Source organism: Hemicordylus capensis, chromosome 3 (assembly GCF_027244095.1).
Source record: "Hemicordylus capensis ecotype Gifberg chromosome 3, rHemCap1.1.pri, whole genome shotgun sequence".
Classification (NCBI taxonomy): domain Eukaryota; kingdom Metazoa; phylum Chordata; class Lepidosauria; order Squamata; family Cordylidae; genus Hemicordylus; species Hemicordylus capensis.
The window spans coordinates 244,637,478-244,650,126 of NC_069659.1; the positions used below are offsets into that span (position 1 = coordinate 244,637,478).

At 43.6% G+C, this 12,649-nt stretch overlaps 1 protein-coding gene across 11 annotated transcripts in view; it reads left to right on the plus strand.

The window, feature by feature from the left end:
• The window catches only part of KIF20B (kinesin family member 20B), a 92,442-nt gene that overhangs the window by 16,627 nt on the left and 63,166 nt on the right, over positions 1 to 12,649 (plus strand). For all 11 annotated transcript variants that reach the window (XR_008318596.1, XR_008318595.1, XM_053305166.1 and 8 more), the window contains 7 exons: positions 1,719 to 1,776; positions 2,675 to 2,869; positions 4,255 to 4,366; positions 5,963 to 6,031; positions 6,140 to 6,286; positions 7,680 to 7,842; positions 10,315 to 10,620. Coding sequence is in view for 9 of the 11 variants with exons in the window: in XM_053305166.1 (XP_053161141.1) it covers positions 1,719 to 1,776; positions 2,675 to 2,869; positions 4,255 to 4,366; positions 5,963 to 6,031; positions 6,140 to 6,286; positions 7,680 to 7,842; positions 10,315 to 10,620 (1,050 nt within the window). In the remaining 2 variants the exon portion in view is untranslated. The remainder of the gene's footprint in view (positions 1 to 1,718; positions 1,777 to 2,674; positions 2,870 to 4,254; positions 4,367 to 5,962; positions 6,032 to 6,139; positions 6,287 to 7,679; positions 7,843 to 10,314; positions 10,621 to 12,649) is intronic.

Here is a 12,649-nt window from a genome sequence, read left to right on the forward strand (position 1 = left end):
CCAAATAGCAGCAGTGGTTGACTGAGCCCTTCCTTGCTGCCAATAGGCACTGCCATGGCCGCTCATTCCCCTCAGGCTGCTGACAGGCCCGGGCTCGTCCCTCTCCCGCCCTTCTTTCTTTCTCTCTTCTTTTTCTCTCTTTCCCCCTTCCTGAGTTAACAGATCGTGTTCATCTTGTTTTCTCATTAATTCATACAGCAGCAGCTCCCATATCCCGAAGGGGCTCCTCCCTCACGACCCCTCTCTTTGCAGACCCCTGCCCAGTATCTCTCTCTCTACCTCTACAATCAAGAACATCTTACGACCAGTAACAGTTGCATTCCAACTGACCTTAAACATCACAGGCTCCTCCTCCCTATCTGCATATGGAATCCCCACTGCCCAATCACCACAGTGCTTCTGCTCATGAACTCTCATGAGAGCTGCCATGAGGGATTAGCCACAAGTATGCCTTAGAGAAATAAAATAAGTGAGTGTGTAGACACACACTAAATCAAATAAGCAGTGAAACTTAACCATAATCTAAACAAGATTTTCCTCAAGCAAGCCATCTTAGAACTCCAGAGACTATCTGAAAAACTGTTTAGTCAGACATCTAGGATTGGAATGTACTTCTCCAAGGAGGAAGTGCCTCAGCTTTGTTATCACAACCACAGCCAAAAAGGCCCTGTCCTGGATAACAATGCTATAGAACATTTTCATTAGCATATGTGGAAGGACAGTTTTCTATCCTACCACATATGGAGGAACCACCCCACTGCACAACCATGAATTATGGATCCTACCTCTGCCACCACATGTGGAGGAACAGCCCTCTATTCTTCCTGACCTTTTTACTGCTGCCACGAAGAGGACTCTTGGTATGGCTGGGTCCACTACACCAGCCCTTCACCTTTATCAAAAATTACTAACAAACAAAAAAACCCTCAGTAGTATGGAAAGGCTTATACGTGTGGGGTGGAGACAAATTGACGCCTCTATTTTTTATATAACCAGAAAATTTACTTTTAGGAAAAAAATTTCGTTCAATTAAAACACTACTTTTACAGCAATAAACTCAAACCGGTTCCTTACAGAGCAGGACAGGGGAAAACAAAAAGCTGGCAAAACACAGTCACTACTTGGCCCTATACTGGTCCCTACACAGATTCCTCTATGCTTTCTTTTCAGCTTCTGGCTTGCTGGGTAGTCTCTTGTTCTAATTACAGTACGGGTCTGGGACTCAGCCTGGCTCTTTTCTTCCAGTGATTTCAGCTTCTCTTCTTGCTGGCTGCTCACTCTCTGCTTTCCAGGACTCACTCTAGCAGTCTTCCAGATTCTCTTCCTTCTTCTGCAACCTCCAGCTCTGACTCTCTCCAGCAGACTTGACTTAGTCCTGACTTCCAAGACTCTCGCTTTATATACACTTTTTTTGGCCCGACTGTTCCTCCGCCCAGCAAATCAGAACAAACAGAAATTTCCCTCCATTAAAAAAAAATAAAAAAAAATCTCCCCCCCAATCAACTGTCAAAATGCTAAGCCAATCATGTAACAAGAATGAACTCTTGACCCCGTACGGAGACCAGACAACGTTCTATACATATTTACAATGGAGGAGAGGTTTGTACCTCATTCTTCCACAGCATATAATTTTCAAATGTTATAATGAAAAGAATGACAGTTTGCATCTTTTAGAATATTTTTGATAACCCAATCTTTATGCCGGTCTTGATTTTCAGGTGGATTATCAAAATGACATTTCTGGGGATTGCAGCAAAACCTCTGATCATTCTGAAGGTAAGTTGCTTATCAGAAGGAGCAAAATCCAATCTGCATATATAGGAAAACCTTGATATTCATGGGGGTTCCATTTTGTGCTACAACCATGGCTACAGAATCCATGAATATTGATACAGTGGGGATGGGGTGTGTGTGTTGGTACCTTCTTAAAATCACTGCTGTGCGGCAGGGATGGCTGAGGAGGCGGATGCAGCAGCAGGGAGATTGGTGGAGGCAGTCGCAGGGGCTTCTTCTCCTTCCCAAGCTCTCTTAGAACTGACCACATGGGTGCTCTGCATCCCATTTTGGGCCTCTCCAAGCACATGCACGGGGGTGCCAGGGAGGGATAAGGGGTCTCCACTGCTGCCTCCGTCATCCCTGAAGCAACCCCCGCCGCATAGTGGAGGTTTTAAAAAGTGCCCCCATTACTCCCCTGACCCACATATACGCGAGTTGCATGGGATATTTTGCAGTGTATGCAGAGGTTGGTTGCTTGTTCCTCAACTGTAGATATGCAAAACAATATCGAGGTTTGTCTATAGTCAATGGGGGATGGTGCACTCCCTCCTCTGCAATTCCGCCTTGGGCATTCTCTGTAAAAATAGTCCGATGGGGCTGCAGCGTACCTCCATGCTGCCCAGTTGATCCCCTGGCTGGAAGTGCCTGGCATGCATCATGGGCGGGCATGTGTGATGTGTGCATGCACACTGGGCACTTCTGGTCGGGTTATCCAATGGGGCATCAAGGAGGTTTGCTTCCACCCCACCGGACTATTTTTTACACAGAGCACCAGAGGGCAAGCGTGGTGGAGCAGGGAGTGCACCCTCCCCCGTCCTTAAAGCTATTTGCCCCATCTGCTCAAAGGGTGCCAGTTCCGTGCATATCCCTAGCCCATGTATCTTGTATGTCCTAACAGAGTTGGGGGATCCCTTAAAAGAAGCTGAGCAATCTAATATAGATGAAGGAAGAGGTGCAAAATTCTCTGTCTGGATTTCGTTTTGTGAAATTTACAACGAATGCATTTATGACCTGCTGCTCCCAATATCCAGTGACAAGAGAAGAAAAGTGCTGTGCCTTGCCCAGGACATAAAAGGCTGTTCATATGTTAAAGGTAATGAATATCTTAATTGCTGGCAACTAAGATTTCAGTAGCTTGAAGTCCAAGCCTTATTCAATGTAATTTTTTCCCCTGTCAAAAACCACGATTTAGTCCTGTGACGTAAGGAAAACTTTTCTTCCCCTACCACCCCCTGCCCCATGTGTTTCTGCTTCTCAGGATAGGGCAGACTACTATCTCTTGTGCTTAGATGTATCCTTCCCTTCTTTAAATTCTGTGTTTGTCAGCTTAAAATCCCTTTTGTAGGCAGTAGGCTCAATATGTTGTATTGTACCTTTGAGTCTGGGTTTATCATGTACAGTATCTTCTAAACAGGATAAAATCGCTTTATCATTTAAAAACCTTAGGGGTAGACTCATACTTTGGACTCTAAGGATTTTTAAAACTCTCGACACATACACTATCAAAAGTGCTCCTGCAATTTAAGAAATGCAAGATCAACATTTCTCTTTCCTTCAGCAAAGCACATTCTACAATATCTAGTTTTAAGGCTCACCCCATCTGCTTGTCAAAGATAAGACTACTAAAAGTAGTTCCACAAACATACAGGCATAATATCTGAGAGAGTTCACACATGGCTTGGGTGTGTAGATTATGTGGTAAAGTGCAGAAGTGTGACTCGGACTTTCCCTTGCTGCCCCTTCTGCCTCCTCCGCCCCTGACTTCAAAAGTCCCATTTGCACAAATATCCAATATCTTAAGCAGGTGATAGGGGAAGGATGAGAAACTGTGCATTACAGGCTATGCCTGAACTTGATGTATATTCCTATACATCATATATCTAATCTCAAGGTTGTTCACATGACTGGGGCAGTGGGGAAGGCTTGTTATACTCACCTTCTCCTTCCCTCAAAAATCAGTTTCTTCTTTTGGAACCACAAACTGTGCTCCCAGACGAGCAGTGCTGCCTGCCTGCAGCACACAGCTCTGGAGGCTGGAATGATGTGTCTTGGCCTCCGGAGATCCCACAACGCACCGTGTGATAGATGGTGGGATTCCCCAAGGAGATGGTTGCTCTAGGAACCAGTCTCTGTGAGTGGCTGGGCTGAGAGCAGCCCTTGCTTGCAAATGAGCAGCAAGCCCAGGCTAAGGGAGCACTTGCTCACTTAGCATCAGCTAACGGCCGGACTAGAAAGCTGGGTTAGGTGGTGCTGGCCTTCTGGGATTGGGCCCGATCCTGGCGGTTGTCATACATAGCTTGACCCAGTTTGGGTGTCCCTAGCCTGGTTAGGCTGCACGTAAGAACAGCCTCCTAGGCCGAATGAGAATTGGGTTTTGAGTCAAGGTTCTTAATTCATAATCTCTTCCCTGTTCCCACCAGTTTCTCAGTACTACACATTGTTCAATAGCTAATAAAGTAACTTTGGTATTTCTTAAAGATCTACAATGGATTCAGGTGTGCAATTCCAAAGAAGCTTTCAAACTCATGAAATTAGGCCTAAAGCATCAGAGTTTTGCTTCGACAAAACTGAATGCCAACTCCAGTAGAAGGTAAGAGATGGCCTGGATTCTGGAGGTCGTGATTCCTATTCTGTTCATCTTTATTAGATGCCAGTCTGTTTCTAAGCATCTTTGAAGGGGCTAGTTATTAACTTTTTAAAAAAGAAGGCTGTAACTGGTTTAGGACTGGATTATTCAATTGATTTCCTGTCCCCATATGAAGCTGCCTGCCTGCTCCAGTTGTCATTGGAGGCCCTGCCTCACATTCCCTTCCCATTGGAAGTCGGGTTGGTGGGAACTTGTGTTGCACCCAGATGATGAAACTCCTTGTCCTTTGAACTCTGCCTTGCCCTCTCACTACTTGTTTTTCATCACCTGGAACATTCCCATATGGGCCTTTAGCTCTCATCTCCACTGGAATGGAGGGTGTGCATTCGCATATCAGCCAGGTTTATGCCAAAGTCTGTGCAACATATCAGAGGGTACTCCATAAACGATTTGGGTTTCCTCCTGAGTATTGGAGCCTAGCCAGATTTATGTCCGGTGGGGGGTGGGGGGAATCCCCTTTTTGCAATGGAGTATCCAATATGCCCTGAACTCACAGTAAACCTGCTTTCTGGGAAAGCTCCTAGTGAAAATCTGTTCTGCCTGGAGCTTAATTTAGGGTGGTGGTCTCCTCCCTGATGTGTCCATACATCTGTGCTGCTCTTGGGTTACTGCTACTGTGGTTCTAATAAGCTGGTGTGTGTTAATATTTGTCTTAATTCATGTGTTTGACTTTGTATTTGAATAGATTGCAAGCTGCTTTGGTGGTCCTTGTTCGCCCAAAATGGGATGGGGGTAATAAGTTCAATAACACAATGAGACTGGCTCAAATGAAACTTGGTTGCTGGCCCTAGCAGATGCAGTAAGGACAGTGAGTATGCACATCCTTCCCACGCCACCTGCTGACATACCAGGGTGCCTTTCTCTAATTGCATGGGGTACCACCACCATAGCCACCGCCACCCCAGTGCAATTAGGGAAAGGCACTCGAGTATATCAGGAGGAGGGAAGGATGTGTGTGCTTACATATCCTTTTTGCATCAGGGTGGGCAGGAGGAGTACTGTCTGCACTGATCCAATGGATTCCATGCGGAATAACATTAAGGCAAGGTTGGCACAATGGCTGCTTTCTACTAACTTTTGTGAGCTTGTCAGATCCAGACTTGTTCAAACAGTGCTCCTGCAGATACATGCACTGTTGTTTCTCAGCTATTTCTTCAAGTAAAACTGTTCAGTTTTAGTGTTCAGTGTTCAGGTCTTGTTTGGAGTCTGTGGAGGCTTTTTTTAAAGAGCCAATGACTTCTTGGATGCCCAGTATGGTCTTCAATATTAACTGAGTGAGGCAGTAAAAGACTTTGAAATCCACAGCCAGGGTATTAGGAGGATATATGCATAGTGATAGAGCTTCCATTTTGTGTAAAGATATTTTAAAAACTTTTGTTTGTGTAGAGCCAAGCTGAACACAGTGTTCTTGACATGGTGGACGTTTTCCCAAGGCTAAGAATTGGGCTGCTCAAATCAATTGAAGGCTTCAATAATGCTTTTACCCACATTCAAAGATAGCAGTGCTGAAAGCAGATAAGTTTCTGTTTTATCTTTCAGCCACAGCATATTCACTGTGAAAATGCTAAAAATTGATCCTGAATCTGCTCGTGTAAAGCAAGTTAGTGAGTAAGTGATCTTGCTTTGAAAGAAAACCGCTTGGTTTTTATTTCTTCTAAATTTAACAAATAGCAACCTGAACTTTCTGCTCTGTGTGTACCCTTTTTCTACCTTTAGGTTATTTCTTTGTGACCTGGCTGGCTCGGAGCGTTGTACCAGAACACATAATGAGGGAGAGAGGTTAAAAGAGAGCGTCAGTATTAACACTTCATTGCACATTCTAGGCAAATGTATTCATGCCCTGAAGACCAGTCAGCAATCAAAGTAGGTTCTGGAAGAGTGTTTAGCTTAGCTCAAAAGAGTTTAGCTGGTGCTTTGTACCAAACCTATGCATATTTATTTTGCTGCTTCTCCACCGCCCCCAGTAAAAAGAAGTATGTATAATTCTGTTGCAGTACACTAGCCAAATTCCCTTGGGGTCTGTGTGTGTATGGTTCAGCTGTCTAAGAGAACTCATTGAACATCTATGCAAAACATCCCAGCTACATACATACCACCACTTCCCAGTGGACTGCTTAATCCTCTGTCCCTCATTGCTTTTCCCTCTGCTTCTCCTGTCCACTGTTGTCTCCATGGGAAACAAATTGTAACACGGGGAGAAAAACTCAAAAAGAGTGTACAGGCTTACCTCACTATCACAAATCCGTGGGTAATGGACACTCAAGCTCTGCAAACACGAAAAAAATCTGGCCAAAAGGGGGTTAATTCTACAGGTCCTCTGAGGTAATTTCTGACCGCCGTTTTGAGCATGGGGGCCATTATATGGGGGGGTGGGGGGGGGGGAGAAATTAAGAAACCCCATGATTTTCTGCCAGATTTGGCAGACCTTTGCACTTGTGAGGGGCATCCTTGGATTCATGATGGCCTGTGGCGCATGGTAGTGCACTTTATTTGGCCCATTTTTGCATTTTTGGGTGTGCCTGGGAACCTAACCCGTGTGTTCCCATAGACGGAATGACTCATCTGTGGTTTTGTTACCTGCAGTAATCCGTAGGAACAGAACCACTGTGGACAATGAGGTACTCCTGTAAAGAGTCCGAAGATGCCTTAGTCTCCCTGATGTCTTCATAAACCTCTGAATGGGTGCCAATAAGTTTTTTTGTTTCTAAAAAGTTCTGAGGTTGCTCTTCTATGACATGCATCATCCTTTCAGCACTAGGTCAAGCAGATCCTTCTATTATACATCAGTTACAGGACAACCAAGCAATTCTTAAAATCATCACTGTAGGCTGCAAGCCTCCCCCCCCCCCCCACAAATGGACAATCCCTCTTTATGTTGGATAAAATCTCCTTTTTACTTCTGACAGCGCAGTCAAAAGTATTGATTACAGGGCCTCAGCATAGACTGTAATGCCAATAAACACACGGAGCTGGGGAGAAAGCAGTGGGGCATTAGAACCACATGTAGTTCTCTGCCATGTGTCCCCCTGTGTCTTTGCAGACACGACATTTCACCTTCAGATGTTGGTCTACAGGGAGGCACGTGGTGGGCAAGTAGCAAACCTGCTTCCATATAATACATGAGTTAGCACTCAGCCCATACTTGCTTGAAGAAAACTGGCTACTACAGCACTTCACAAGCTAGCAGTTATTGCCCTCATCTGCTGAAAACAAAATGAGCTCAACTACTGCTATTGTAATGTCTGTTTCCTTCTAGGCTGCAGCAGCACATACCCTTTCGGGAAAGTAAGCTAACTCGCTTCTTCCAAGGCTTCTTCAGTGGTAAAGGGAAAGTGTGCATGATAGTAAATGTCAGCCAGAGTGCCTCTGCATATGATGAAATGCTCAATGTGTTAAAGTTTTCAGCAATAGCTCAAAAAGTAAGTATGTTGTGATCCTGAGTAAATTTACCTGAAAGTAAGTCCTTGATGGCTTATCAAGGCATTTACCATGCTTCTGAGCCATTTGATGCCTGAACAGTCTTTAGAGCAATAACTGTCCCGCCCCCGCCCCCCCCCCATTTCTTGATTACCACAACTTTGGAGCAAAGCTGCTCAAGATTATAGGGTGGCGTCCTCCGTGAGCTGCACATTAAAATGTTATAAAAACAGAGAGCACATTTGGCACACCAAGGCTGATCTGATATGCAACACTTGGCACCTTGTCTATCAGTATTGTCTCTGCTGATGGCAGTAGCTCTCCAAAGTTTCCGATTGGCCTCTTTCCCAGCCCTGCATGGAGATACCTCGAGTGGAATCTGGGATCCCTTGCATGCAAAGCATGTGCTCGGCCACTAAGCTATGGCTTCCTCCCGTATGGTGGCTTGTTACCTTTTCTAGTTAAACTTATTTGCTTTTTTGGCATTTCATTCTACCCTTTTCCTGACATGGATGGTAACTTCTCAGACCAAGATGAATTTGGTCTACAAGCCATCCAGATTCCTCTGGGAAGCTGGCATGGTGGTCATGGCCATTCCCTGCTTGTCCTAAGCACCTGATACTTGGAGACATTCTTCCTCAACATGATACTTCCATTCATTTGCTGTGCTGCATACTTATTGGTGGTCCTTCCCTCTGTGAGGAAACAAATTAGCTTAGGTTCATTTTTAAAATCTATCTTGCTACATGTTGTGATAATTAATTCCATAAAACTATTCACTAAGTGAAGAGCTCTGTTTTTGTCCGTCCTGAAACTTTTGCCAGCTGGCTTTGTCGGATACTGGCCAATTCTAGTTTTCTTAGACAAAAGCTTCCCCTCTCAAAACACATACTTGTACATACCACTACCCTGAGCACACATGAGTTTTGCAAGATGTATGCACTTCTGAGACCTGGTCTTTTCTATTCAAAGGTTGTTTCTGTAAGACCCAGCATTGAACTAGGCCATGTGTTCTGTCTTCTACATTTGCTCAATGACAACATTGTGTGTCTAGGTTTAAGAAACGGTATGCCATTGAATACCAGTTGGCAAAATGTGGGAGCAGGTTTCCTCCAGTATATCACATGGCCACCACAAATGACGATAGTATGACATTTTTGTTGTTGCCCCTTTTGAAACTTTAACTGTCCTCTACTGGGGCATGGCTATTGTCCTCAGCAGTAGGACAGTGAATTAATAGCTAGGCTCCCCAGACCTACTTGATTTGTGGATCCATAGAAAAATGTCTTGCCACAAATATTCAATTAACAATATAAAAGTGTTTTATTATGCTTACGACTGGTCAAGATGAATATAATAGTTTCAGCTAGCTATGTGACCAGGCCTTGCAGAGTTGGTGTGGAGCTTTATCTGCAGAACTGACAACATCTCACAATCTTGCTCAAGTATTCTTATACTCCATCTCCCACAATGAACATGTTATCCTTAACCTCTTAGAAATGGTGGTTGGCTAGAACCCTTATTGCTTGACTAGAATTCCTTATCCCTTCATATCGCCTGATACATGTACTTCAATTGTGGGTTTTCACATGGCAGAGAGCATTCCTTGATGTAGATGAATATCACTTTTGTTGTGGGCTGTATGCTTCCTTAACACACCTAGTTTAATACTATTGATAGAACTGAAAGTTGAGTTGATCTACACGTTGTGAACTTAAGATCTTTTGTTATAAGATGAGCTTGATCAGAATCATGGAACTTGACCTTGTGAGGAAGATGGAACGATGAACGTAGAAAATAAGATTCTGACCTTTTGCAGAGATCTGAAATTATAGTTCAGAGGTTATACTGCTCTTTTAAAGTTCAACAAACATGTTCAAGCCAAGCTAATAAATCACCTAATATTAATTCTAATATGCTCTGTTGATAAATATTTCCTCTACTAATAGATTGTGCACAACAGTATGCTTCTGGCTTTGCATACTTTAAACAAATACTGGAATTATTTTTACAAATAAAGCTCACTTAGAGCGGTATGAGTTGTTCATGTAGGTAGCAGCATCAATGGGATTTGCCAAACATAAAATATGAATTACATCTCCAGAAAATAATAAAAACTTGCCACTTTATCCCAGATAGTCACAACTTGTATAATCTGACCTTAACAATTAACTGCTGTGGTCTTCTCCACCAAAGCAATTCTTTTCCATGGTTATTTTTTAACCTTTTAGCTAAAGTAGAACAATGCACAGACTTTTCTAAATTCTAAGATGATATCTAACAGCTTGGCAAATGAAGCCATTTAGCATGGTTCTTGGCTTGTGATGGAAAAGGTGTGGCTTTCACAGAACTCTCCTGCGCATATGTGATGTGAATACTTTAAAACTGGAGCTTTTGGGTGGAAAGTTCTAATAGCAGCTAAAATGACTCTTGCAATTGTATGTCAATATGACAGTAATGTTCCCACTGAACAGGTTGTGGTCCTCGATGCTTCCAGTTCTTCCCAAGAGGAGTTGTGTGACCAGATGTCTATCAAAGCAGGATCTGAAGTTAATACTGAAAAGGTGTTATTACCTGTTAAAAGAACAACTATGCTTTGGGAGAGGACTCTGGAAGACGTGGCAGAAGATGAAGAAGAACTGGTAGCGGAGAGCTGTGGAGTGCAAAAAGTAAATTGTGTGGCAGAAGACCTATTTGGGAAGGAGGCAGAGCCTGAGTCACCAAGCCAGGCAGGAGACGAGGAAGACAATGTTTTGGTCATTGAAAAAGAAGACTATCAGGTATGCCCTTGTGCTGGAGTAGTAGTTCTGTAGACCTGTTGTTGCCTGATCTTACAGTCAGTCTAACCTGAGCTCTTTATTTGGGTGAGCATGCAGAAAGAGTATCTTTGAAAAATGGATATGTGCCCTGAATGTGTTGGCACTGATGGTTTGAACATACAGGAGAATCTCTGTATTTGTGGGGGTTCTGTTCTCTGTTACTACTGCAGATACAGAAACTGCGAATACTAAATAACTGGGGCAGTAGAAATCTGGGGGTTAAGTTCCTGGAGTTTGGGAACATGTCAAAAAAGGGGGTAAATGCAGGGGGAAGTGGTGTACCATGCTCCAAGGGTCCCCAGCAGCAATGCCCCTCAGGAGTGAAAAATTGGCCAAAAACCACAGGGTTTTTTTGGCGGTTCCTTGTATCAAAAGGGCCCACAACCTAAAAAGAAATACAATGTAGACACTAGCAACAGGCACAAGAAAGACTCTGTACTGGGGTATTTAACTGTAAATGCTAGGGATAGACCTCTAACGTACAGTACAAAAGATGTTCTATACCACTGAAAGCAGTCAGTTTGTCAGGCAGTAGCAGGGAGTGCTATGTGGTCGCTAAGAGTCGACACCGACTTGACAGCACTAAATCAACCAGCAGGAATTACTTGGTCTAAGCCTGTGTCCTGTATGCCCAGGCAGCCCTCCCCTAAGTGAGGGGGGAAAAGCAGGGCTCTCTTTAGTTCCTATGGAGAACTCCATGCATGTGGGTGCTGTACCCATGCATAGAAGGATCGTGTCTATTGTGGGTAACTAGAACTTCATTCTGACATTATTATTATTTAATAATTATTTATTTATAGCATTTTTATACCGCCCAAAATGTGTGTTCTCTGGGTGGTTTACAAAACAATAAAAGCCAATAAAAAGATCAACACATTAAAATTTAAAATGTTTAAACTATTAAAACACAGTTAAAACAATGTTTAATTAAAAGCCTGGGTGAACAAATGCATCTTGACTGCCCTTTTAAAAGTTGTAAGAGATGAGGAGGCACTTATTTTAGCAGGAAGTGTGTTCCAAAGCCTTGGGGCAGCAATGGAGAAGGCCTGTCCCTGAGAAGCCACCAGATGAGCTGGTGGCAACTGCAGATGAACCTCTCCAGATGATCTCAATGGGCGGTGTGGTTCATAGCAAAGAAGGCATTCTCTTAAATACCCAGGGCCCAAGCTGTTTTGGGTTTTATAGGTTATAATCAAAACCTTGTACTTTGGCCAGAAACCTATGGGCAGCTAGTGTAAACCTTTTAAGATAGGAGTAATATGGTCTCTCTGAGATGACCCAGAGACCAATCTGGCTGCCACATTCTGGACTAGCTGCAGTTTCCAGACTACATATAATGGCAGCCCCACATAGAGCACATTGCAGTAAAGTCTGGAGGTGACCAGCATCTGTTCTGAGGTCATTTATCTCAAGAAATGGACGCAGCTGGCATATCAGCCGAAGCTGATAAAAGGCACTTCTGGCCACTGCCTCAACCTGGGACACCAGGCAGAGTTCTGTGTCCAGAAGCACCCCCAGACTGCATAAACTGTCTGGTACTCTGTTATGGGTTAGAATGAATACTGGAAATTGGAGTATGGATTCAACAGCCTTCTCGGCTGGTGTAGGAGGTCACCCAAGCTTGGGATTACATCCCCCCCACATGCTCCAAAAGGCAGGAAGTAGTCATACTTGAAGATCCTTAACCCAGTGCATGTGGGCGGATCTCCTCAGTTCTACTTCCTGCCTTTGCTCCAGAAGGCTCGCATTACAGCTCGCAGGCTTTGGCCTAGTTAACTAGGCCTCTTCTTTTCTTCTGCTTATATTCCTATTGTTTTTGACTATTTCCAATCTATTCTTCACCTGGTATTCTACTACTATTAGTTCTCTCTAGTTACTAAAGAAAAAAGAAAAAAAATTTTTTTAAATTAAAAAAAAAAAATTCATATCTGTTCTTCTACTGTCCTTTCTGTTATTCATTACCTCTCCTCACCTCTTGCCGACCTTTTGG